General features: G+C 46.0%; 1 protein-coding gene and 1 long non-coding RNA gene across 34 annotated transcripts in view; one reads left to right on the top strand and one right to left on the bottom strand.

Annotated features, from left to right (window-relative positions):
* LOC118144843 (uncharacterized) overlaps nucleotides 1–6,596 on the bottom strand; it is a 236,035-nt gene extending 229,439 nt beyond the window's left edge. For 21 of the 23 annotated variants that reach the window (XR_013520987.1, XR_013520985.1, XR_013521000.1 and 18 more), the window contains exon 1: nucleotides 90–259. This is a non-coding gene — a long non-coding RNA (uncharacterized LOC118144843). Of the gene's footprint in view, nucleotides 1–89; nucleotides 3,757–4,241 lie in introns of those variants that run through there. The other 2 variants (XR_013520983.1, XR_013520990.1) reach the window with 2 other exon arrangements.
* TNFAIP8L3 (TNF alpha induced protein 8 like 3) overlaps nucleotides 331–22,866 on the top strand; it is a 39,716-nt gene continuing 17,180 nt past the window's right edge. For 4 of the 11 annotated variants that reach the window (XM_035259647.3, XM_035259646.3, XM_035259645.3 and 1 more), the window contains exon 1: nucleotides 331–591. In XM_035259647.3, coding sequence (XP_035115538.1) covers nucleotides 540–591 — 52 coding nt within the window. In that variant the 5' untranslated portion in view covers nucleotides 331–539. Of the gene's footprint in view, nucleotides 592–1,293; nucleotides 1,446–1,708; nucleotides 1,921–6,592; nucleotides 6,730–17,579; nucleotides 21,372–22,866 lie in introns of those variants that run through there. The other 7 variants (XM_054239650.2, XM_054239655.2, XM_054239649.2 and 4 more) reach the window with 4 other exon arrangements.

Genomic DNA, 22,866 nt, shown 5'->3' with positions numbered 1-22,866 from the left:
AACACCAGAACTCGAACACTCGGAACCTCTCCTTTCCTGCGCGATTTGAAGCGCTTTTTCACCTATGAATCTTAGAAACTCGGTCTCACCCTAGGGAAGGAGGAGCTGGGAGTAGCCGACTAGCACAACTTCGCCGCGTTCTGCATGTCCGTGGGCTCAGGCGCCGGGCAAGAGTAGGGAGGCAGGGCGCTGCCCCCCGGGGTATTTAACCCCAGCCTGGAGCCCGCCGGGCGCCGGGCGCTTGGGCTCCTCCGCGCTCGCTCCTCCTCTCCCTCCTCCCAGATCTCTCCCGGCGCGCCCCACCCTCCGCCCCGCGCTCGCCTCGCGCGCAGGCACCGGCCGGCCGGCGGGCACGGGGAGCTGGGCACGGGCGGCGCTCGCTTCTACGGAGCCGCCCCCTGGCCGCGGCCGCCGCGCACCGACCAACCCTAGCCGCCCGGGCTCCAGCCGCCCACCGGTCGGCACTGAGTGCGCCGCGGCTGCCCTAGCGCCCCGCAGACGGGCGGGTGGCCGTGGACGCCCAACCAGAAGCCCGCAGCATGGATTCGGATTCCGGGGAGCAGAGCGAGGGAGAGCCAGTGACTGCCGCAGGTACCTAGGGGCCCAGCCGGGTGGGCTGGGGCAGAAAATCTGGAAGCCGATCCCCAGCAGCCCGACCCCAACCGGGACTGGGGATTACTCCGCACCGTGAGTTTGCTTTGGGGCTTCCCTCCACCTCATTGCACTTGGACGCGCGGGAGGGAGAGAAGGTGCATTTGGGGGTGGCTCTCCTTGCTGCCAGTCTCCTGCGGCGGGCTCCAGTTGCCCGGGCTGGGTGGGGGTGGGGAAGGGTTCGGGAATCCGTGTCCTGTAGTTTGCTGCAGAGAGGGTTGCAACACATCTGCCTTTTGAAATAACTTTTCGAGTGCGGGCCGGGTCCTCGAACCTGGGGCGCCAGGACTGCGCTGCGGAGCAGGTGACTGGTCCGAGAACGTGACTGGGGGCTCTGGGCAGAAAAGGCCTCGCCAGGGGATGGAGCAGGGGTCAAACCACAGCTTGTGGCTGCGGTTCCCGAGGCTGCTAGGCGAGCCAGTGTAGAGGCGCTAGCCCATCGCTGCAGCGCAGCCGGCAGAGAAGGCCCCGCGGACTGCTAACCCGAACACAGACGCGGCGGCGCGCGGAGCCCGGCTTCTCCTTTAAGAGCCCCGCCAGCTTTTCACAATCGATAGTTATTAAAGCAATAGGTGGATGCTTACTTAGGGAAGAAAAAAAAAAGAATGTCTTCCCCCGCCTCTCCCCGATACTGAGCAACAGGAGGAAGCCACCCACAGCCGTGGGTCGACTTGCCGCCAGGCTCTGCCCACCTCCACCGGTCCGCTCCGCCCCCAACCCACGGGCCTACGCACCTGGGACCGGCTCGCACTCTGCACATGCCCACGGCTCCCGGCGCCCGTGCAGCTCCTAAGGTTAGCCCTGGGCCTGCAAGACCCGTGACCTGCAGGCTGGGACCCCTGCCCTCACGGACAGACCACAGCCCTGGGTTAAGCCCCTACTCTTCCCAGTGTCAGACTAGAATCCTGGTGGTGGGGACCAAGTGACAGAAGGCACCATCAGTCCGGGCTTGGGTGTAGGAAAAGGAAATTCCGGAACCAAGCAGGACAGCGCCCTACATATATTATTAACCTTCATCCTCACAGCCCCTGGCCAGGCAGTTATTTTCATTTTACAGAGATTCCCAGAGAGTAACTGGCTTGCCCACGTCTCAGCCAGGGAGTAGCCAGGGCCCAGTGATGCCCTTCACCCTGCATCAGACTTCAGAGAGTGTGGCAGTGGCCTGCCCCTTTGGGTGTTGGGAAGGGGCGAGGCTGGTGGAAAGGAAATGCCAAGATGCCTGTATTTGAGGATTCCTGTGTATGTGCAAAAGCCACCTGCTTTGCGTAGGTATGTGTGACTATAATTCATAAACATGAGCCCTTTGCATGACTGTATGTTTCTGTGACTATAAAGTGCGGAGATTTTTCCTCACAGGTGGCTTGTGGATCTCCTCTCATCATTTAAAAGTTCCAGTAGGTGTTTTGTGTGTATCTATTTACAGAGCGCAAGCGGGAGGGGGACCTTAACACTGACACTGAACCCGTTCAAAATTCCAAGAACAACATTCTCTGTGCTACCCTGCCCAACCCTCCATCTCTTCTGGTTGAAGTTAAGGGGCTGAAGAAAAAGGGGGAGGAGGATAAGAAGGCTTAGAAAAAGAGGAGGGAGGAGAAGCTGGGAAGGGAAGAGAATCTTCAGAATCCCTGGTACTTGGGTAAAAGGGAAGGAAAAGAATTCTTCCACACCCTGTTGTCTTCTCTCTCCAACCTCCCCCAGTGTTTAATATCCCTGTGATATTCACAGTCAGTTTGTGTCAGAAGGCCTCTGCATAGCTGACAGCAAACATCACTAAGGTCAGATGGGCCTCACGAAGAATAGAGCAGCCAATTCTGGTGAGCTGTCACCATTTGTTTGTGCCTTACTGTTTTTTGCAATTGTTTCTTCTTTCTGAGTGTGCTTGAATCTCACAAGTTGAACATGTATTTTAATGTCACAAGCCATTCTACTAAATGGCATTCCGTCTTACTCATTATATTCCATTTTAAAGTATTATCCTGTATGATAGTGCTACAAAGTTGGATGTTAATTCACCACCTTGCTAGGGCTGCATCCTGTCAAATGGAAACCGTTGTTGTAGATTCAGATATAGGTTAGATGACAGGTATCTTCTTCATAGAGGCTGACCTTTGTCCCTACAAGAAACTTGACATTCATCCATGGACCTGTGTCTATGAAAGCTGAAGGGGTAGGGGTATCACTGAGAAATACAGAAGAGTGAGTGGGACCTCTTGGAATATTTATATGTGTGGTACCTCCCTCACAGGGAGTTGAGACATAAAGGCTGCTTCCTCGTCCGTGCCTTTACATTTCCTGAATTTGTGAAAAATCCCTGCCATAAGATGGACCTTATAACGTTAAAAGTCTGGATTCTGGAACTGGACAGACCTGGGTTTCAGTTTCCACCTCATGGGCAAGTTAGTTGACCTCTCCAACCTCAGTTTCCCACTCTGTAAAATGGGGATAACAATAGTACCACAGGGCTTATGAAGATTCAGTATAATAATACATGATAGGTGTTCCTAGTAATCATTATCATTTACTAAATGATTACCAGGAACACCTTTAAGTAATCATTTAGCTGTTATTTTGGTTATTACCTGATTGGATTATTTGTTGTAAGAATACTGCTAAATAATGAACCCCAGTGTTTTAAAATATAAATGCATGTATAAAACAAGTAGTGTTGCTATTGTTATCACGTTGATATAATTGCCTAAAGAGATTTGTTTTGAATTTTCTCCTTTTCAGTCTCTTGTTATTTTCTCTGGGGTGTGTATGTGTGTTTGAGGAGGTATTTTTAGTTTACTTCTCATCTTCATCCATCTTCCAGCACAAGGCATGGAGATGGGGACATTCCAACCTGCTGCTTTCACCAGCCTCTCCTCCACCTCTAGGGAAAGTTATAAAAAACAGAGAACCCCTCACTCAATCCACCTGCTAACATGGAGATGAAAGCGTTTCTTCTTTCATGGTGCTTCAAGTGGAAGAAGAGGAGGCAATCCCCTGGCCTCACCCTTTCCTATCCCATTGGTAAACCTTTTCCCTTCAAGGTGGCAGGAAGAGTAGGAGGTGCTCACCTTCCTTCCTGCCACTTTTGCCCATCATGGTCATCTTTCTCTTCACCTGTTGGAAGAGGAATAAGGTAATCTTCAAAGACAACTCACTTTTTACTGTACTCTTTTCAAGAGACTCTTCCAAAGTCCCCCCAACTTCCTGCATGCAGAGCAGATCTCTCATAGAGCAACATGCTGCAGTGGAGGGTGGGGTGAAGGATGAGGTTTGTCTCCATCTGCATATTCTGTTTTTCAGGAAGCACAGAATGATGCTTCTAAGTCATTCTGCTGCCCGCACTCTCCTCTGCCTTTCTGTCATTTTATGGATCTTTCTATGATTAAGAAAAAGGCAGGATTTATGGAACACTGGATTCTTTCCAGAGACCCAACTTGGCAGTCTTTCCTTTGGCAAACCCACCATCCATCTCCCAGAAATCCTAGAGCAAGGTGCATTCACTTGGGAGTGATTGAGTCTTTCCTAAGAAGCAACAGGGGAGTAAACATTAACGACATCAGTTTTTTCCCTTTCTGTCTTAGAAGATCAAGACAGCCTACCCAGCTGAGGGCAGATGAGCTCCTTCCTCCCACAACTAGATGGTCCAGGGCAATCAAGCTGATGGTGTCCTTGTGTCTGGGTCGGTGCTGCAGAAAAGCATTTCCATGTGATGGAGTCAGAATATGGTAGGGGAACCACAAGAGAAAAACAGGACTGGGAAAACACCAGGCCCCTAACTCTGCCCTTCCTGTCTTTCTCCTCTCCTATGGCTCAGCTTGGCCCATGTGAACCAAGTGAAGGAATGGGTAGGATTCAACAGGATCCTATTGAGGAAGTGGCAGGTGAAGAGGAAAGACATTCCAGGAGTCATACAGCTTGAGAAAAGGCACAAACAGGAAGTCAGCTAGAATAGAGGACACCTACTGGGAAGTCCTGGGAGATACAGGTAGGGGTGTGTAGGGAGGAACAATTTTAAGTTGGTCTTGGCAGGGCCTCGGGAGTCCCCATAATTCTTGAGAAGAGATATGACCCAATGAAAGCTGAGTTTTCAGAATGTACATCTGGCAGAGATGGAGAGATGCACGGTTTGCCTGGACTTGGCACCTCAAATCCCAGGGTGTGGCTACAGCATCAGAGAAGGTGGTGGCACTAAGGCGAGACAGAAGAGGGAGGGTGCAAATGGTATTTCAGAGAAATCAACAACAGAAGTTGGTGACAGATTGTACAAAAGCAGGGAAAGGAGAAGGAGAGTTGATGGAGACAGTGGCATGTTGTGTTGGGTAACGTTCTCTGGAGGCAGAGAAATTCAAGAGACAGGCTCCCCGACCCCACAGATGCTCCCTCTTCAGGCACTTAGCAGTGATGTTTGGAGTAAAGGTTCTTTTCCCCTTTAGACAGTAAGTTCTACAGGTGCATTGGTTTTGAGGCACCATGAGGTTTGAGGGTTTACTGATTCTCATTACTAGGTTCCTTGCAGAGGCTCTTTAGTAATCTTTGTCTACTGACGGGTTGAAGATAAATAGGCTGGTCTGCTGAGGGCAAGGACAGCCTGGGAATGATGTGCCATTTGGCTATTAGTCATATTCCCATTTCTTATTCCTGTTTGTTGAAATTTACACGGATGTCTGCCTCATGTACAGAGTGAGCTGTAGCTGCTTTGGGAGTCAGGACCTTGTCTTGTGCTTCCTCATGTTCCTGAGATGTTATGGACATAGTAAGTGAATGAGCATCTTGAGGAACCTCCTGAGAACTTTGTCCAAAAAGGTCAGACCAGCAGCCAGAAACCTGTCCTATAAAGTAGAACTGCCAAGGCTTTCCTTCAGTGTTTTGTTTTGTTCAGTGTTTTAAGATTTCTTGTACTGTCTGGGACTCTGTGTTAGGAATTATGGGAAATGCAAAGAGATATAAGAATACAGTTCACTCTGTCCTCCGGGGTTTGACATTGGATAGGGAGACAGGATATGTTACTGATGACCACAGCCTAAGGCAGTGCATGAAGACTCCTCACCTCCCTTGCCTCGCATCACATCCCCAGCCACATCTCCCTTGACACCAGCCCTTTCTCTTGCATACTTTCTGTTTATTCCTGTGGTGGACTGTTAGTTAGCTTCCTAAGGGAAAGGACTGGGTCTTTTTCATCTGTGTCAGCCCATGCCACCCATGCCACTATGCTTGTCCCCTAAGCATAGTGGCAAGTTGCTGGCTGGGTGGGTGGACGGTGTTGTGGGTTGATTCGATAGGAAACAGATGAAAGTCAGTAGCATGCACAATGTTTATTTAGAACTTCTCTTGGAATTAATACCTGTAGAAGGCAAGGGAAGAAAAGGGGAAGGGAAGGGAGTGGGACTGGGCAGAGAAGCTGAACTACTGCATAGACCCAACAGCTTCAGCTGAGCCCACAGCAGCTCTGGAGCTAGAAAGGCTCATCAGAACGGTTCTGAGTTGGGGGTGAGAGGCCAGGCCTTTATATCTTTACACCCCCAAAATGAGCAGTCATTAAAGGCAAGCCATCACAAGGAACAAAGTATGACCTTGGGTGAGGCTGTTCTCTCCAGCTGAGGGCTTCTGCAGGTAGCACTCCCAGCCGCTTGTAGAGGAAGTTCCTCAGTCCTGAAGGGGAGTCCATGTAGCACATGGCAGTGGTCATCACTGATCTTTAGGGCTGTTTACTAGGGATGGCAGGCCTGTCTACCAGCAGATGTCGGGGGTAGTTGTTGAACTGCAAACTTTGTCTAGACCTCTTTCAGACAGTTTTGGTTGCCAGATGGAAGTGGCCATTCTAGACCTCATAGCTCTGAATCCAACTGTTAAATCCACACAGTCCAGTAAATGCCAGCTGATCAGCTGATTTGTATTCAGAGTAGTGCTGATGGTATACAGACATGCACTTAGATGTGGTCCTGCCTTCCAGGGGTCTATAGCCATGTTGGGGAGAGAAAACCCACCCCAAACTGGATCTGTGAAACTGGGCAGCACCGGCAGTAAATAGTGCAGTATTTGGAGCATGGAGCAATGTGATTTGGAGTTCTAGTGGAAGGGCTTCCTGAGGTAAAGATCGAATTTTTATGAATATATACATGGAAAGCTCTATTTTCTATGTTATTTTTCTTTTAAAAAATACAGCACTTGCCTTTTTATTTGTCAACAAAGCTAAATTATGGTCACACTTCCCATTAGCACGGTTCCCTAACTGGTTTATTTCCCTCCAGCATTACCCTTGGCTCCCATTCGAATTCACATGTAAATCTCTATAAAGACACTACATAAATAACTTTGTTTTGTTTTCCAGTCACTTGGCTTCCAACTCTTTATGTAAAATGCCTGCGTAGGTGGATGTTTGGGCTGTATTCTATACAAATATAGAAATAAAAGGACAGAGAAGAGGAATTTAAAAGACAAGTTTCCTCTAAAAATCCAATCCAAAAAATCATGTAAGGAGAGCAAATAACTTCCCCCTTCCCATACATATATGTTAAGGTGTGCTAGAAAATTTTTATTGTATTACATATCAGAAATGCTCTTTTTGGGCAACAGCCTGGAACAAATTCTGAGTCTGCTTTAGAACAATCTTCATTCATATTGGGTTTCATAAAGATCCCTGCCTGGGAACAAATTTGAGCCTGTTCATGGAAAATCTACCAGTGTGCAGGCTATAAAAATGGAAGGCTTGGCAGCACAGAAAGTGCTAGACACACCCTAATAGAAACCAATATTTTGTAACTGAGTTCTCCGGGAAAAAAAGGAGACGCTTGGTGGTATTCAATATTGCTTTAAACTGCTGAAAAACCACAGGGACAGCCACTGGCTTCTAGGTTGTGTTTCAGAAGTAAAATATGCTTTCTGGGAAAGTATTCTGGCCATGACAAGAAGCATGTTAGCCATACGTAGCTTCATGGAGACTTCAGTTTATATTTTTGTAGTAGAAGCATCCAGTTTCACATGAGGGAGAAGATTCTGGAAGGAGCTGTTGCTAGTGAGCACACACATCCCACGCTCCTGATTTGGAGCCTGTGGGTTACGCTGGGAAGGTTGGCAAATACGGAGTCAAATACAGGAGGGAGGTGAGGGGGGCCATCTGCCCAGCAGGCCTCTGTGGCAGCTCTTTCCTGCCACAATTGAGTCCTGGCTCCTTGGTTTCCTTTGGATAAGATTGAGAAAGTGAGGATGGGAAGACTGGGATTGGGAGTTACTGGGTAAGAGAAACCAGGGGTTTAAGAAGTTGTAGACTGGATTACAGTGGCTCGTGCGTGTAGTCCCAGCACTTTGGGAGGCTGAGCTGGGTGGATCACCTGACATCACAAGTTCAAGACCAGCCTGGCCAACATGGCAAAACCCCATCTCTACTAAAAATACAAAAGTTACTTTGGCATGGTGGTGCATGTCTGTAATCCTAGGTACACAGGAGGCCAAGGCACGAGAATTGCTTGAACCTGGGAGGCAGAGGTTGTAGTGAGCTGAGATCACACCACTGCACTTCAGCCTGGGTGAAAGAGAGACTCTGACTCCAAAAAAAAAAAAATGAAGTTGTGCCAAAACAAGATGAGAAATAAGATGACATGATCCTTGCTAGACCAAGGTCAACCCCAGAGGGCTGGTACTGAACATAAAAGTATAATAATGTTTTACTTTTTTATTTCTCCTATATTAATCAAGCATTTACAATGTATTAGAGACTGAGTTAATTGCTTATATGGTAGTTAATCCTTATACTAGCCTTCTGGGCTGTATAAGCTGTAATAGCCCCAATTTATAGAACAGAAAACCAAAACACAGAGAGGTTACATAACCTGGTCAGGATTGCACAGCTGATCAGTAGAAATGAAGCCAGTCTAACTCCAGAGACTCTTCTCTTGCACTAGGTAGACCATGTAATTAGAATCATGGATGCCACCAGGCTGCTATGCATCCCTCACAGAGCTCCCACGGTGCCCAGAACCCTGACCCTTAGACTCCCTCACCCTTAGGTGAGGTCATTCTGCCTCCACAAAAGCTTGTTGTAAGCTGCAAACACTCCCTGCATTAGCCCAATAATAACATAGGCAAGGACTGGCTGACACCAGCTCCAGATCAGGGGATGGTAAAGGGCTATTTAGGAGGGAAGTTGGGAGAATCAGCACAAAGCCACTGCTAGGGAGAAAGCCCTAGAAGGACACTGCAGCTGTAGGCTTCTTCTGGATCACACGGGCATGGTGAGAGAGGAGAGAAGAAGGTTTGAAGAGTTAAGAGAGATACCAAAAACAAGTGCACCATTTTTCAGAGTGTGCTTAAGCTGGGTTCTAAGCCCTTTTTTCACCCCAGCATTTAGATTCATTTCTGATATACAATCCCCAGGACATGGTGACCAGCAGGACTTGAGGAGAAAAAAACTCAAAAGGCAAGAGTGCAGCAGAGTGAAAAGAACTTGACATTCGGAGCTGGATGACTCAGGTTTGGGTTTCCAGTGTTGTCGCTTAGTTATTGCTTGTCAGTAACATTATTTTCTGACCAAAGAAGTGCAAGCTCTTGGTGGACTACATGAAAACAGTACAAAGAAGAAAATTAGATTGAGCCCTAAGAAAAGACTGCACTCTTCCAAGAAGGCAGTCCAAAAGCAATTCGAAAAAGATGTGAGAGCTTTATTTAGGGAGAGAGGAGGGTTTAAAAAGAACAGGAGTCCCATTTCTGAAATGTTGACCTGGGATGCTAAAAACATTTGTTCCACTGCCAGGCAGTGTTAGAACCAGAACTGGAGGCCAGACCCCCTGGCTTCTCTGTGTTTCCCCTAAAACATAGGTAATACAAAGAAAAAAAAAAGGATCAGAACTATTAAAAGGAGATACTAAAAGGACTTTTGCTCTTTTTCCTTCTGACACCTTTCTACTGTGTTCTTGCCACTCCCTCCCATCACTTGTGTTTCCTTTCTTAGGTTTCTCCATCCTGGGCCCATTTGCCCACAGGTCAGATAAGCACAGGCCCACACCAGCACGTTGCCCAGGGGCCTCCTTCTCTTGGGTCAGGCCCACTCATCTTTCTCATTCAGAAGAGCCCTCCCCAAAACCCTCAGAAGATTAGTACATTTTTTTAAATACTTGAGAGGCATTTGTTAGGTTTTACAGATGCCCAGTGACAAGTTACTTGGAGCTTGAATAGGTCCTATCTTCAAGAAAAGGTTTATTGGCCACTAGTTCTCCAGTTACGCTTTATCCTTCTTTAGATTGATTTTTGTTTTATTGTAAAGAAACTGGATGTTTGTTCATCCTCTCTACCTTTAGGATTTAACTTCATAATTTTCTGAGTCAAACAAGGCAGGCAGGGCTAAATTTATATAGGGTCAGCTTTTAGAGAGCCCATAGCAGTATCTGGTAGGCATCAAACCTGAATTTTTGTGACTCTATTTCTCTTTTTAACTTCTCTGTGTATAATCGTGGTTTCCCTGTACTCTTCCTCAACTGCTACTCCTGCATCCCCTAAGATATAGCTCTTGCCTTGCTTTTTTTCTGACAAACACTTTATTTTAGAAAAGACCATCCATTCTTTTAACAAGCTATAAGCTTTGGGAAAGCTAAAGGTTCCCAAAGTTGTACTCCAGCCCAGTCTTCTCTCCTGAGCAATAATTCTGTCTTCCAAAGACCCTGGACCCCTCCTCTTCACTATTTAGGAGTCATCCAGGCCATCACCTTTCTCTCACTTTTTCCCAACTCTGCTGGTGGCCTTCACAGCCACCAAGTCACTTAAAGTTAAAAGACTGTGAAGTCATCAAACGATGAAAACTCCTCCACACATGTTCTCATATCAAAACCATGACATGGATAAAGTAGGTATTATCTTTCCCAGTTTACGGATGAAGAAACAGATGCAGAGAGATTAAATTATCCCCATCACAAAGTAAATGGCAGATTTTTGCTTTTTAAAACTGCCTGGGGCGGGGGCAGAAACAAACCTAAATAAACAACTTCAATATTTAGTCAAATATTTATGGAATTATTAAATACATAATGACATTTCCACACAGTGGGATATTATTCAGAATATTGTTAAGGAAAGTTAAGTTGAAGAACATTTGATGTTAGATGGAAATGTTCACATTATAACATTGTCAAAGAAGGCGCAGTAATCCGTGATCCCTGTTTTGCTATATGTACATATATACGTAAATGTGCATACACACACACACACACACACACACACACACACACCCCATACATATATGCCTTTGTATATGGAGAAGGGGAGAAATCTCCCCTCGCATTCATACATATAAACAGTTGAGATTTTTTGTTAATGCTCAGACAAAATAAACCACTTTGTGCTGAGTGTATAGGTAATTTTAATTGTCTTCTTTGTAGTCTTCAAATTTGTCTTCAGTGAGTACATGCAGCTTTCAGCTGGTAATTCACTTTTATAAGCAACAGCCAAGTGAGCTACCATGCCTGTTCCCCAGCTCATCCTCCCACAAGGTTGTCCCAGGCCCGTCCATCCTCCCCCTTGAAACTTACTCTTCTATCAATTCCCTGTGTTTCTCTTCCCCCTAGAGCATTCCTCTGTGACCCCCCCTCACCAGCTCCTCCTAGTCCCCTACCTGGGGTGATCCAGCCTTCTGCTCGGTTCACCCCCTGTCCCAGCCTCAGCCCCTACTTTCTCTGGTGCCCCCCACCCTCATCACCACCTCCTGCTCTGAGCCCACCTGGCTTGCCTTTGCGGGCCTCCTTTCCATGAACAGAGGGTCAGAGTAGTTAATAAACTTATAAATATGAGGTCTACAGACTGGCCAAGGGCTCTGCAGCCTCCCAGTCTAAGCAGACCCGTGGGTGAGCTTGTGGACTTAGCCATCTTGGCTGTCATGCAACATTGCTGCTGCTCGCTGGCCGGCATGGGGGCAACCGAGCAGCTCTAACCCATGTGCCCTCTCTGACCCTTCCTCTGTCCTTGACCTCCATCCCAGATTTGAATGATGTTTGCTTCCCACATTTTCATTTACCTATACTAATTTTGTGTTTGTTTGTTTGTTTGTTTTTTTGAGACGGAGTTTCGCTCTTGTTACCCAGGCTGGAGTGCAATGGTGCGATCTCGGCTCACCGCAACCTCCGCCCCCTGGGTTCAGGCAATTCTCCTGCCTCAGCCTCCTGAGTAGCTGGGATTACAGGCACGCGCCACCATGCCCAGCTAATTTTTTCTAATTTCTAGTAGAGACGGTTTCACCATGTTGACCAGGGTGGTCTTGGTCTGTTGACCTCGTGATCCACCCACCTCGGCCTCCCAAAGTGCTGGGATTACAGGCTTGAGCCACCGAGCCCGGCCAATTTTGTGTTTTTATTACGTTTTAAATTAGAGGGGGAAATAAGGACATTTAAAAGTCTGTTATAACAGGATTGTTAGCTTTTAGGAGGTATTGGTCTGCCACCACCACCATTAGTCTGTTGTTCCAAAAAAAATTATTATTGAGGAGTGGTGTGATATTAAATATAATGTGAATCTATTTCTGAAGGAATTAGATTGAAATTTAATTGAGGATTCCTTGTGCATCTTAGAGCTAAAAATAAGAAATCGTATGTTGGCCTCAGAATTCCTTACTCCCTCTAGTTTCAAGCAGAGGGAGCCCATTCAGGAAGCTTCTAGAAAAGGAAGTGCCCACCATTTAGATTCACATTTAACAAGTTTTTAACCCAGTTTTAAATTAGCCCCAAATCACCCTTAATAATTGGTATTCCCCATCAGCCAGGATTTTGTCTATCTTTATTTACTTTCTTGGTTTATATTATAAAAAATTATTTATCCTTACTTCTTTTCAGGTATAAAATTATACAGTCAGGTGCCACATAATGATATTTTGGATGTGACAGTGGTCCCTAAGCTTACAGTGGAGCTGAAAATTTCTTGCACCTGACGATGTCTTGATGATGCTGACCGTTTGTAGGCAGAGGCTAAGTGTGTGTTTTTCTTAGTTTTTAACAAAAAAGTTTAAAGAGTTAAAAAAGATTAATAGAAAAAATCTTATAGAATAAAGACATAAAGGAAAAAATAATGTTTGTACAGCTATACAATATGCTTGTGTTTTAAGCTAAGTGTTATTACAAAAGTCAAAAAAATTTTTTTAATTTGAAGTTTATAAAGTAAAAAAGTTTCAGTAAGCTGAGGGTAATTTATCATTGAAGAAACAAAAGTGTTTTTATAAGATTAATGTAGTCTAGATATACAATGTTGATAAAGTCTACAGTAGTGTATAGTCATGTCCTGGGCCTCCACATTTACTCTCTACTAACTCACTGACTCACCCGAACAACTTCCAGCCCTACAAGCTCTATTCATGGTAAGTGCCTTAGACAAGTGGGCCATTTTTTATCTCTTATACTGCATTTTTACTGTACATTATACATGTTTAGATATTCAAATACCATTGTGTTACAGGTGCCTACAGTATTCAGTACAGTAACACGTGGTACAGGTTTGTAGCCTAGGAGCAAAAGGCTCTACCATATATCCTAGGTGTGTAGTGGACTTGACCATCTAGGTTTGTATAAGTACACCGTATGATGTTCGCACATGGTAAAATCTCCTAACAATGCATTTCTGAGAACGTAGCCCCATCAAGTTTCTCATGACTCTATATTGACTGTGCTTTTCACCGTTCCAGAAAACTCCCCTCATTAAAAAAAAAGTCACTTTCAGTTTTTAAGTTGAAATCAGGAAAATTCCCTTACTTAGTGCCTTTATGAAGAAGCCGTCTTTTCTTATTATTTGCAAGTGAGTGACTATGACCACTGTAATCTTAAGAGGAAAGATTAGGAAATATGAGAGGGAGAATGATTGAGATAGGAGTAAATTCTTGGACAAAGAGAGCATTGTGCCCAGAATGATGGATAGCTCATCCTGAGACCAGCAAGCATGGTAAGCACAAGGGCTGCTACCAACCAGCCCTACCCAGGCTTTCTTCTCACCCTGGGAGGTAGGTCAGTGAAGGGCTGAGACTCAGGGATGGGTGAGGAGACCTGTTTCTACCCATTCTTAGTGTTTTGTTTTGTTTTCTGTTGTGTTGTGAAAAAACAAAGTCTATGTAAAAAACATCTCTGCCTAATTGTCATAACCCAATTAGGGTGGCTGAGGTCTGTGAAGAGGGTGAAGATTGGTGGTGATTAGGTGCCGAGACAGCACACAGGTGGAATCAAGGCTGGTCAAGGGCCAAGAGCAGCTGACCAGTGGTTCAGGGAGTCATGGGGCACATGACAGGAGTGCAGTAGGGCAAGTCCATTCTCTCACGAGTCACTTGGCCTGCAGCCAGTCTGCCTGTCATGGGTTCCTCAGCTTTCTGGGGCCCCTCCACCTGGAGGGTAGCCTCTCTTAAGCTCAAAGAATCTAAAACTTCCAGAAAAGCTGGCTTCCCCATGGGCCCTACGCATCTTGTCCACACTCAAGAAGCAATTTTTCCTCTTGACTTCACCCTGTCCTCCCCATCTCCATGGTCCTAGCTCTCTGCCTCACCTGGGATGTCTTCCCTTCCCTGGCAGCATCTCAGGCCCAGATGCTTCTCTCTGTTTCCTCTGCCTTGGGTCCCCACCACCCCCACAAGCCCTCCTGGGTGCTAAAGGGACTAAGGCAGTGAAAAATCCAAGTCTTATGGCCATTCCTGGAGTCGAGTCATGAAGCAAAAATCTCAAAAGCTTCCAGAGAGAAAAAACAGGCCCTTACCAACGTATACTAGTTTCTAAATAGCAACACTGAATTCTCAAAAACAGTGATGGCCTGCCTTTGAATTCTAAAGGCAAATGATTTCCAACATAGAGCTCTGGACACAGGCAAACCATCCATCAAGTATGTTGGAATAAAGTCATTGTATGACATGTCAGATCCCTAAAACTGACTCTATTATGTCCTCTTCCTGAGATAGCTGCTTACTCAGGAGGCACCCAACTGAGGCCCCCAGGCCAAATCTGGCCTGCCACCTGTTTTTGTGTTTACATTTTTAAGTGGTTACACCTTATGTGGTTATATAAGTACCTACACAATATTCTCTATTTTGCCTCTTTCTCCTTTACTCTCTGGTTCTTTAAGGCAGTTTGCTGATTCCTGTGCTGGACCAGGTGCTCCACTGAACCCAGGACTAAATTAAAAAAGAGGAGTCATGAGATCCAAGAAACAGGAGATGGACACAGGAGAGAAGGGGTAAAGAATGAAGGGAGGACCCAGAATGACTGCCTGTATCAGGCATCAAGAGAAACATGCCCAGATTTGAGTTGGGGGACAGAGGGCTGCCAGAGATGGCACCAAGAAAAAAAAAATGGAAGCAGTTAATTAATGTTTTTGAATCTATTGAGAAGAACTTTATATTCTGCTAGAAACTTTAGGAGTGAATTGGCACTAGACAGATAAAAAACTAACCAGAAGATTAAAAAATAGTGTTTAACTTCCTGGGAAAACAAGATGAATAATAAACAAAATGCAGGCATAAAAATTATAGAACACATCACTCAGCTAGGAATGATGGCTAAATCATAGTAATGTCATTGCTCAAGTTTGATTTAACCAAATGTTGAAACAGAAGCAAATTGGAAGGTGGAAGGAAAAATGAATGGGAAAGAAAGCTAAGTTTTCACCTTTCATAGTAGTAAGTTAAAAGCAAATAAAATCAAGAATTAACATTGTAAGAATGTAATTTAAATATAGAGATGTAATTATTGATTGAAACAGCTAAAATAGTTTAAAGTATTCTGCTTGTAAGGAGCTTGCATCAGAGGTGGGCCAGGGGATGCTGTATTTTGTTGTAAGCCTTCCTCATAAAATGACTTTTATTTTCTGTATTTTTTTGAGACAGGGTCTTGCTGTATCACCCAGGCTGGAGTGCAGTAGCATGATCATAGCTCACTGCAGCCTCAAATTCCTAGCCTCAAGTGAACCTCCCACGTTGGCCTCCAAAGTGCTGAGATTACAGGCATGCGCCACCATGCTCAGTCTGATTTGACTTTTTAAATAATTGTACCTATATTACTTTGAAAACAATTTTTAAAAAAAGAAAAAAAAAGTGACAAAGCAGCCTGGTGGGTGATGTGGCAACCATGCCTAGGTGGGAGCGTTCAGGCCCCTGTTTGGAGGACATGACAGCTCTGGTTACTACTGTTTCTGACATGAGTGTGAATGCATGTCAATAAAATGTCAAGACTGAGAGCCATGCATTCAAGCAATGAACATTTACTGTTTCAGTCCCTGGCTATAGTTGCACAGATAAATAAATCTTGGTCCCTGCCCTCAAGGAGTTCACAGCACAGTGGGCGATAAAATTCCTCATCCAACTAATGGATGATTGATTGCTCCACAAGGTGATAAGAGATACTCCAAGGCAGGTGATTGTGAAAACAAATTGCCTAAAAATCAGAAGTCATTCAAATAGAGCCCTGGGAAACTAAGCAGGAATTGGGCTGGGAAGAAGGTAAGAGGTCAGTGTCCCAGCACAGGGACAGAAAATGCAAAGGTGCAAGGACACCCAGGCCTGGTGCAGGTTGAGACCTGCCTGTGGCCTGGAGCCAGGAGCTTAGGGTTTATAGAGGGTGAAGAGAAAACAGATGTCAGTTCAGTGGCCTTGTGTGCCATGCTAAAGAATCATCTGTGTTCTGTCCTGAAGGTTATGGGAATCCCCTTGAGGCCCCTACTAGAGGAGAAGCATCATCAAAGCCTGCTGTCAGCCCAGTGTAGAAAATAGAATGGAAGCTGGGGTAGAGAGCTGAGCAAGGAGACAGACAAGCATTCGAGGGAGAAACCATGAGGGTCTGTGCTGAGGTAGCAAGAGAAGGGCAGAGGAAGGTAGGTGCATTTGAAGATATAGGAGCTGAATAGACAGTCGGAGACCTCGTTAGATATGGGAGGTAAGGGAGATAAATAAGGCAAGGATGGTCCCCCGGTTCTTGTCTGGACACAGGCTAGCGGCAGTGCCAAGTATAATACAAGGAGAAGACTTCAGGAGGGTTGGAGAAAGAAGCTGAGAGAAATGTTGAATATGGATGGGGAGGGATCTGTGGGCATCCAGGTGGAGGTCAGGCAAGCAGTTATAGATGGGAGAGCCCCTGGACTGGAGAACATAGGGGACAGGGGGCAGGGAGCAGTCCATGGGACAGGGGTGGCATCTCACACTTGAGGAGTGTCTAGCGAGAGAAGAGGATCCTGAGAGAGCTCAGGAGGACACCCAGACATGAGGCATAGACAGAGGAGGAGGAGGTCTGGAGGAGGCTGAGAGGGACCAGGGAGCTGGGGTTAGGAAAGCGGAGACGGAGAGGGTCCCATGCTGCCGGCGGCCAGGTAAGCCTAAGTATCAGGGGTGCCCTCAGCGTTCCAGGATTACAGTAGTTAGCATATCTGCCCCCGCAACAGCCTTTGGAACCCCCCACTCATGTGTGACAGCCAAAAATGTCCTCCCATGTTTCCAAACACTTGTCAGGGCCAATTACAAGACTATTTGGTGAGGGCGGGTAAATTGAGTTTGTAGTGAAAGCCAGGTTAGAACAAAACCACAGCTCCTCAGTCCTGCTGTGGTCTTTCCCTCCTCAGGTCTCTTCCAGGGCTACCCAGTCACTATTTATTTTTTGAAGTTTATATTACCGAATTCCTAGCACATGTCAGGGATGCCAAAGTGAACATGACAGTCAAGGTGATGTAGACATTTCTGCTCCTTTGTTCAGCTAAAACCGGGTTTTTCTCACATGACCAGGAAAGATGAGGCCCACAGACACATTGAAAGGTGAAGAGAACAGAACTTATTAAAAGAAAGCTCTCAAAGCAAAAAAAAAAAAAAAAGAGGTCATGCCAACAGGCTCCACCTCACAGACTGGATTCCTGGCCGGCACACTTGAGCTAGAGTCCAGGCTCCTCCCTCTGCCCAAGGCGCGAAATCCAGAGGCTCCGCCCCCATCCCCCCAGTGCGCATGTGCATATTTTCTGAGAGAAGCAGTTAGGAAAAGGGCCGGCAGATGGGGCGGTTCTTCCTCTGTGTTGCGAGTTTTATATGGGCCCAGCTGCTGGGTCGTTATGCTTTCAGGCTGTTTTAGGCTTGAATGGGGGGTTTCCGCTAGGTATCCTTGGCTGTCTCCTGTCTCTATCAAAGGTCTCCCCTCTTGGAGCTGCCAGGGAACAAACATTTGAAGCCAGTTGGTGGTTCCTTAACTAGACCCATTTGCAGAAGATGGGAATGGGGTGGGCAGCAGGGCATGTGCTTGGCTCAGGGAGGAGTTGGGCTGAAAAAAAGGGGATGAGGCAGGGGAGACAGGCGGGGCAGCTGGGATGTGGAGCCAGTGGGAAGAGCTGGCCTTGAGGTTTCAGACACGAGTCCCACGCACAGCTGCGTCAGCACAGGGTGGTCTGCTGGGGCTAGAGGCCTGGCAGTCTGTGGTTTGTTCTTTGGGCACTGTGGCCAACACAGGAAAAGGCCTTGGGGAAAGCCAGCATGACGCCTGCTGACCGCACGCTCTATGGCGAGCACAGGCCAAGGCCTCACAGAGGAAGCTGAAGTTTAATGGAGGAGTCAAGGGTCCTAAGAAAACAGGGCGTGAATGGCATTTTGGAGGCAAGCCTCAGATAAGGAAAGCTAGAGGCTCCAAGGTTGATGACTCAGGTGTTACAGAGTGAGGGAGAAGAAGGAGGATCCCATTTGTGAAGAATGGCAGGAGCAGAAAGGGGGCGGCAGGGAACTAGCACAGAGAGGAGAAACGCGGAGGACTCCTCCACAGGCATCAGCACACATATGATGTGTGCCCAAATGATGACAAAAATTCTGTTTCTCGTACTTAAGGGGTTACTATGAAATTAAGAAGAGAAAGCAAATTAGCAGAATCTTCTTGTCTGCTCTCTCATTTAAGACCCAGAAGCCAGTGGGTAAAGAGATGGGCCCATGGCACACAATGAGTGTGCTGGGGGTGGCAGGCTCAGGGCTGGAGGCTAGGCTCTCTCTTATACTTCCTGCTGCTGGCTCAGTGGTGAGAGTCAGGACCAGGGTTGGGCTCTTTGGTTTTCCCTGTATGTGGGGAGCTACTCCATGGATACAATCCTTGCATCTTGATTGTGTGCAATAGCCATTCTCAGCATCTTTGAGTGACCACACCTGGTGATTTGGTTGGAAAACAGTGAAACCTTTTGGTGGTACTATTTTTTATTACCATGAAGTATAAAAATTCTATTCTGAGCCATTTGTGTCCTTAGCGCTTAATTTAGAAAGGAAGCCTGAGAAAAAGTTAACATTTCTGAGAAAGTTCCAGGAAGTCAAGCCTCGACGACAGCTACTTGGCCCCTCCCTTTACGTGAAGTGAATGGGATTCCCCATGGACTCAGAGTGGTTATATCATAGTAGCAGTTCCAGCAGAGCCTAGAAGCCCAACCTCAGGAGGTCTTGAGGGTGCCATACTACCTCCCATCTGCTAACAACATCCCTCAGCAGTGTCATTCCACAGGCCAGATACTATGACACCAGCGGATATTAAAAATGTGGCTTGACTAGTCTTAAATCTGTAAACCCAGTTTTACTACAGAATATATGTAAGGGAGATTATGAGCAATATATTACATGTCCCTTTCTTGCTGTTCCACATTCAGATTGACTGAAATCCAAAAATGTAATTGTTCAGGATTCATATATCACTAGAAAAAAATCAAGAAGAACATTGAGGAAGCTATAATGCTGTCTGCCAAATCATCTCCCATCCAGAAGTACCTTCGGTTTCTTCTCCCTCGTGTGTTGCGACCTCTCAAGTACAGCTAACAGTTTGTCTGGTGGTGGTTAAGCTCACTACGCTAAGGGTTTACATGTTACTACATTAATTAATTAGAGCACATTCCAGCAGCCTCAGTCCTTTAGGTTTAAATATCCACTGCCACAGGCCATGTTTTGTTTCTTTTTTCCAAGATAGACTGGAGTTGGTTAGGTTCTGCATCCATTTTCCAAAAATTACAGCATTCCAAAGACTGGCATTTTTATTGCATTAGGGTGTTTGCTAATTTCACATATTACTGTGTTGGCATGCTCCCACAGCTCTGAATGTGGCATCCTACTGGTGTCCTTGTTAGCAGTCTGGTGTTCTGAGCCTGGGTTCTTGGGTGCCTGCTGTGGTGGAGAAAGTTTGGGAGCTGCCAGCAGAGAGAGAATTACCCAGAGAGACAAAAAATGGACTGTGCTATTCCAATGCCCGACAGCTCCTCAGTATTATTAAAATAGCTCATGAGTGTGAAGGGGCATAAATAGGGAGGCTCCAAGGGTGGTAGGGAGGGGTGCTGCTGCCATGGAGAGAGGGTTACTCCAGAAACTGAACACTGAGTGTGGTGGGCGATATATCTGGCCCCCAGGTTATGCTGCTGCTGTTGAGGCAAAGACAGACAGAGCCCAACTGGGCCAACCAAGTAGCTCTGTATGAAAGGCAAAGGGTGGACCTTGTGCTCAGTTCATAAGGCATTTGAGTACATTCAGTTCCACTGGCACACTGTGAATGTGCACCTCCTTCCAGGTGTGGGTCCTGAACTGACAGAATCTGGGCCTCAAAGAACAAGCACAAACATGCTAAAATCGTTCGTTCATTCATTTACAAGACATATACTGAGCAACTTCTATATAGTAGGCACTGTCCTGCTTATGGGGATTCACAGGTTGTCTGAGCATTAGTCCCCAAGAACTCAACTCCAGATGTGGAAAATGGAGGGCCGGTCACAGTGCAGCACAGGAACGGGCTACCACTGAGCTGGGTGTGAGGGACAGCCTCCTCGGCAAAAGGGACATAAGGATTGGTCAGTGGCTCATGGTGGGAAGAAGCCTTCAGCTACAACAAACAACCTGTCAGCTGTGCCTCTTCCACCTGGGTGAGGGTCCCCTGGTTTCAGCTACGGCACAAGAGAGTCAGGGCATGATTGGCAGCCAGGGAAGCACCCTCAGGAAGCACTGGCTTGATTGCTGGTACTGTTTGTTTGTCATCCGACTATTTCAGCCAGTTGGGTTAGGACAAAACTGTTCTTGTGAAGGGTTGAGCCTCCTTTTGGCTCTGAATTGGACAAGCAGGCCTCTGGTGGGAAGGATGGGATGAGGTGGGCAGAGCCAGAAGTTTTCACAGAGCTCCTCTTCAGTGTCCCCTGCCAGTATGTTACTTAGGAAGGAGCATTAGAAGGGAATCCTACCATGTGCCAATAGGCACTCTTTTCCCCAACAGGCAGCCAGGTGCTGGGTTGTTACTTTCTGCAGATACTTCATAGCAAAAACTGGAAATAGTTTGAAACCTACCAAGAGGGGACTGGGCAGAGAAAATGGTGGCATGTGTTATTGTAAAAAAAAGATGATGTAGTACATTTGTTGTCATGGAAAGATATCTTTAGAATGTTGATTGAAATGCAGGCGAGAAAATAGTGTTCATTGGTCCCGTGTTTGTGAATATTAAAATGCACATGCCTGGGAGAATGTTTGGAAGAATATATGGTTTGGCTGTGTTCCCACCCAAATCTCATCTTGAATTATAGTTCCCATAATCCCCACATGTCATGGGAGGGACCCAGTGGGAGGTAATTTAATCATGGGGGTGGTTACCCTCATGCTGTTTCCATGAGAGTGAGTGAGTTTTCAGGAGATCCTATGGTTTTGTAAGGGGCTTTTCCCCCTTTTGCTTGGCACTTCTCCATCCTGCTGCCCTGTGAAGAATGATGTGTTTTTTTCCCCTTCTGCCATGATTGCAAGTTTCCTGAGGCCTCCCCAGCCATGCTGAACTGTGAGTCAGTTAAACTTCTTTCCTTATAAATCACCCAGTCTTTAGTATTTCTTCGTAGCAGCATCAGAATGGACTAATACACATACTAACTGTGATGCCTGCAGGGATTGTGAGGTCTCATTTCCTTCCATTAGCTTGTTTGTCTTTTCTGACTTTTCTCAGGGCTCCTGAATTATATGTTGTCATAAAAGTATTAAAGAAAAAATATTTTGAGAAACAGCTCCCCAGAGCAAGACCTGTCACCCAGGCTGGAGTGTAGTGGCATGATCTTAGCTAACTGAAGCCTCCACCTGCCAGGCTCAAGTGATTCTCCTGCTTTAGCCTCCCAAGTAGCTGGAATTATAGACATGCACCACCACACCTAGCTAATTTTTGTATTTTTTAGTAGAGACAGGTTTTTACCGTGTTGGCCAGGCTGGTCTGAAACTCCTGATCTCAAGCAATCAGCCCACCTCAGCCTTCCAAAGTGCTGGGATTACAGGTGTGAGCCACTGTGTGTACCCAGCCTCCGTCTCCCCTCTTAAGATAAAACAAAGAAGCTAATAATTGAATATTTTACTAGTAGATGATGTTTATCACTTTATTCCTCAAAGTGATCTACCATTCAGAATAACTACTTTGTGGATATGCTAAGAAAAGTAAGGAAAAATCTGGTGAGCTTAAAAATGCTTGCTAAGTGAAGTATCGTGTATGTTATTTAGGGGACAATTGCTCTTTTACACCTGAATAAACATTTAAAAAATTGATTTCTCACCTCATCCTCACTCTCAAGATATACACTAACACAATGGCTTTATAGGTGAGGTTTACTAAAACTGTCAAAAAATAGCTAATCCCCATCTTACATAAACACTCTCAGAAACAGAAAAAGAAGAAAAGCTAGTCAATCCATTTTATGGGACTAGTTTTCTCTGACATCAAAATTTGACAAAGCTAGTAATAGACCAATCTCACTTTTTTTTTTTTTTTTGAGACTGAGTTTTGCTCTTGTTGCCCAGGCTGGAGTGCAATGGTACGATCTTGGTTCACCGCAACCTCCGCCTCCCGGGTTCAAGTGGTTCTCCTGCCTGAGCCTACCAAGTAGCTGGGATTGAAGGCATGTGCCACCACACCCAGCTAATTTTTTGTATTTTTAGTAGAGACAGGGTTTCACCATGTTAGCCAGGCTGGTCTCGAACTCCTGAACTCAGGTGATCCACCCACCTTGGCTTCCCAAAGTGCTGGGATTACAGGTGTGAGCCACTGTGCCTGGTCCAATCTCACTTTTGAGCATAGGTGCAAAATGCAATATTTACTAATAATACTAATATTTACTAATTTATTACTGGTTAGAATTCACCAGTATAGTAAACACATATGCATCATGACCAAGTAAGGCTTATCCTGGGAATACAATGATGATTGAAATCAAAAAGTCTTTGAATAATTGGTTAAATTTACAAATTAGAAGAGATAAACTGTATGATCATCTCAGTGGATACAAAGAAAGTATTTG

This window comes from Callithrix jacchus, chromosome 8 (genome assembly GCF_049354715.1).
Source record: "Callithrix jacchus isolate 240 chromosome 8, calJac240_pri, whole genome shotgun sequence".
In the NCBI taxonomy this organism is placed as follows: Eukaryota; Metazoa; Chordata; class Mammalia; order Primates; family Cebidae; genus Callithrix; species Callithrix jacchus.
Note: the sequence above shows the minus strand (reverse complement) of the source record. Positions and strands in the feature narration are given on the sequence as shown.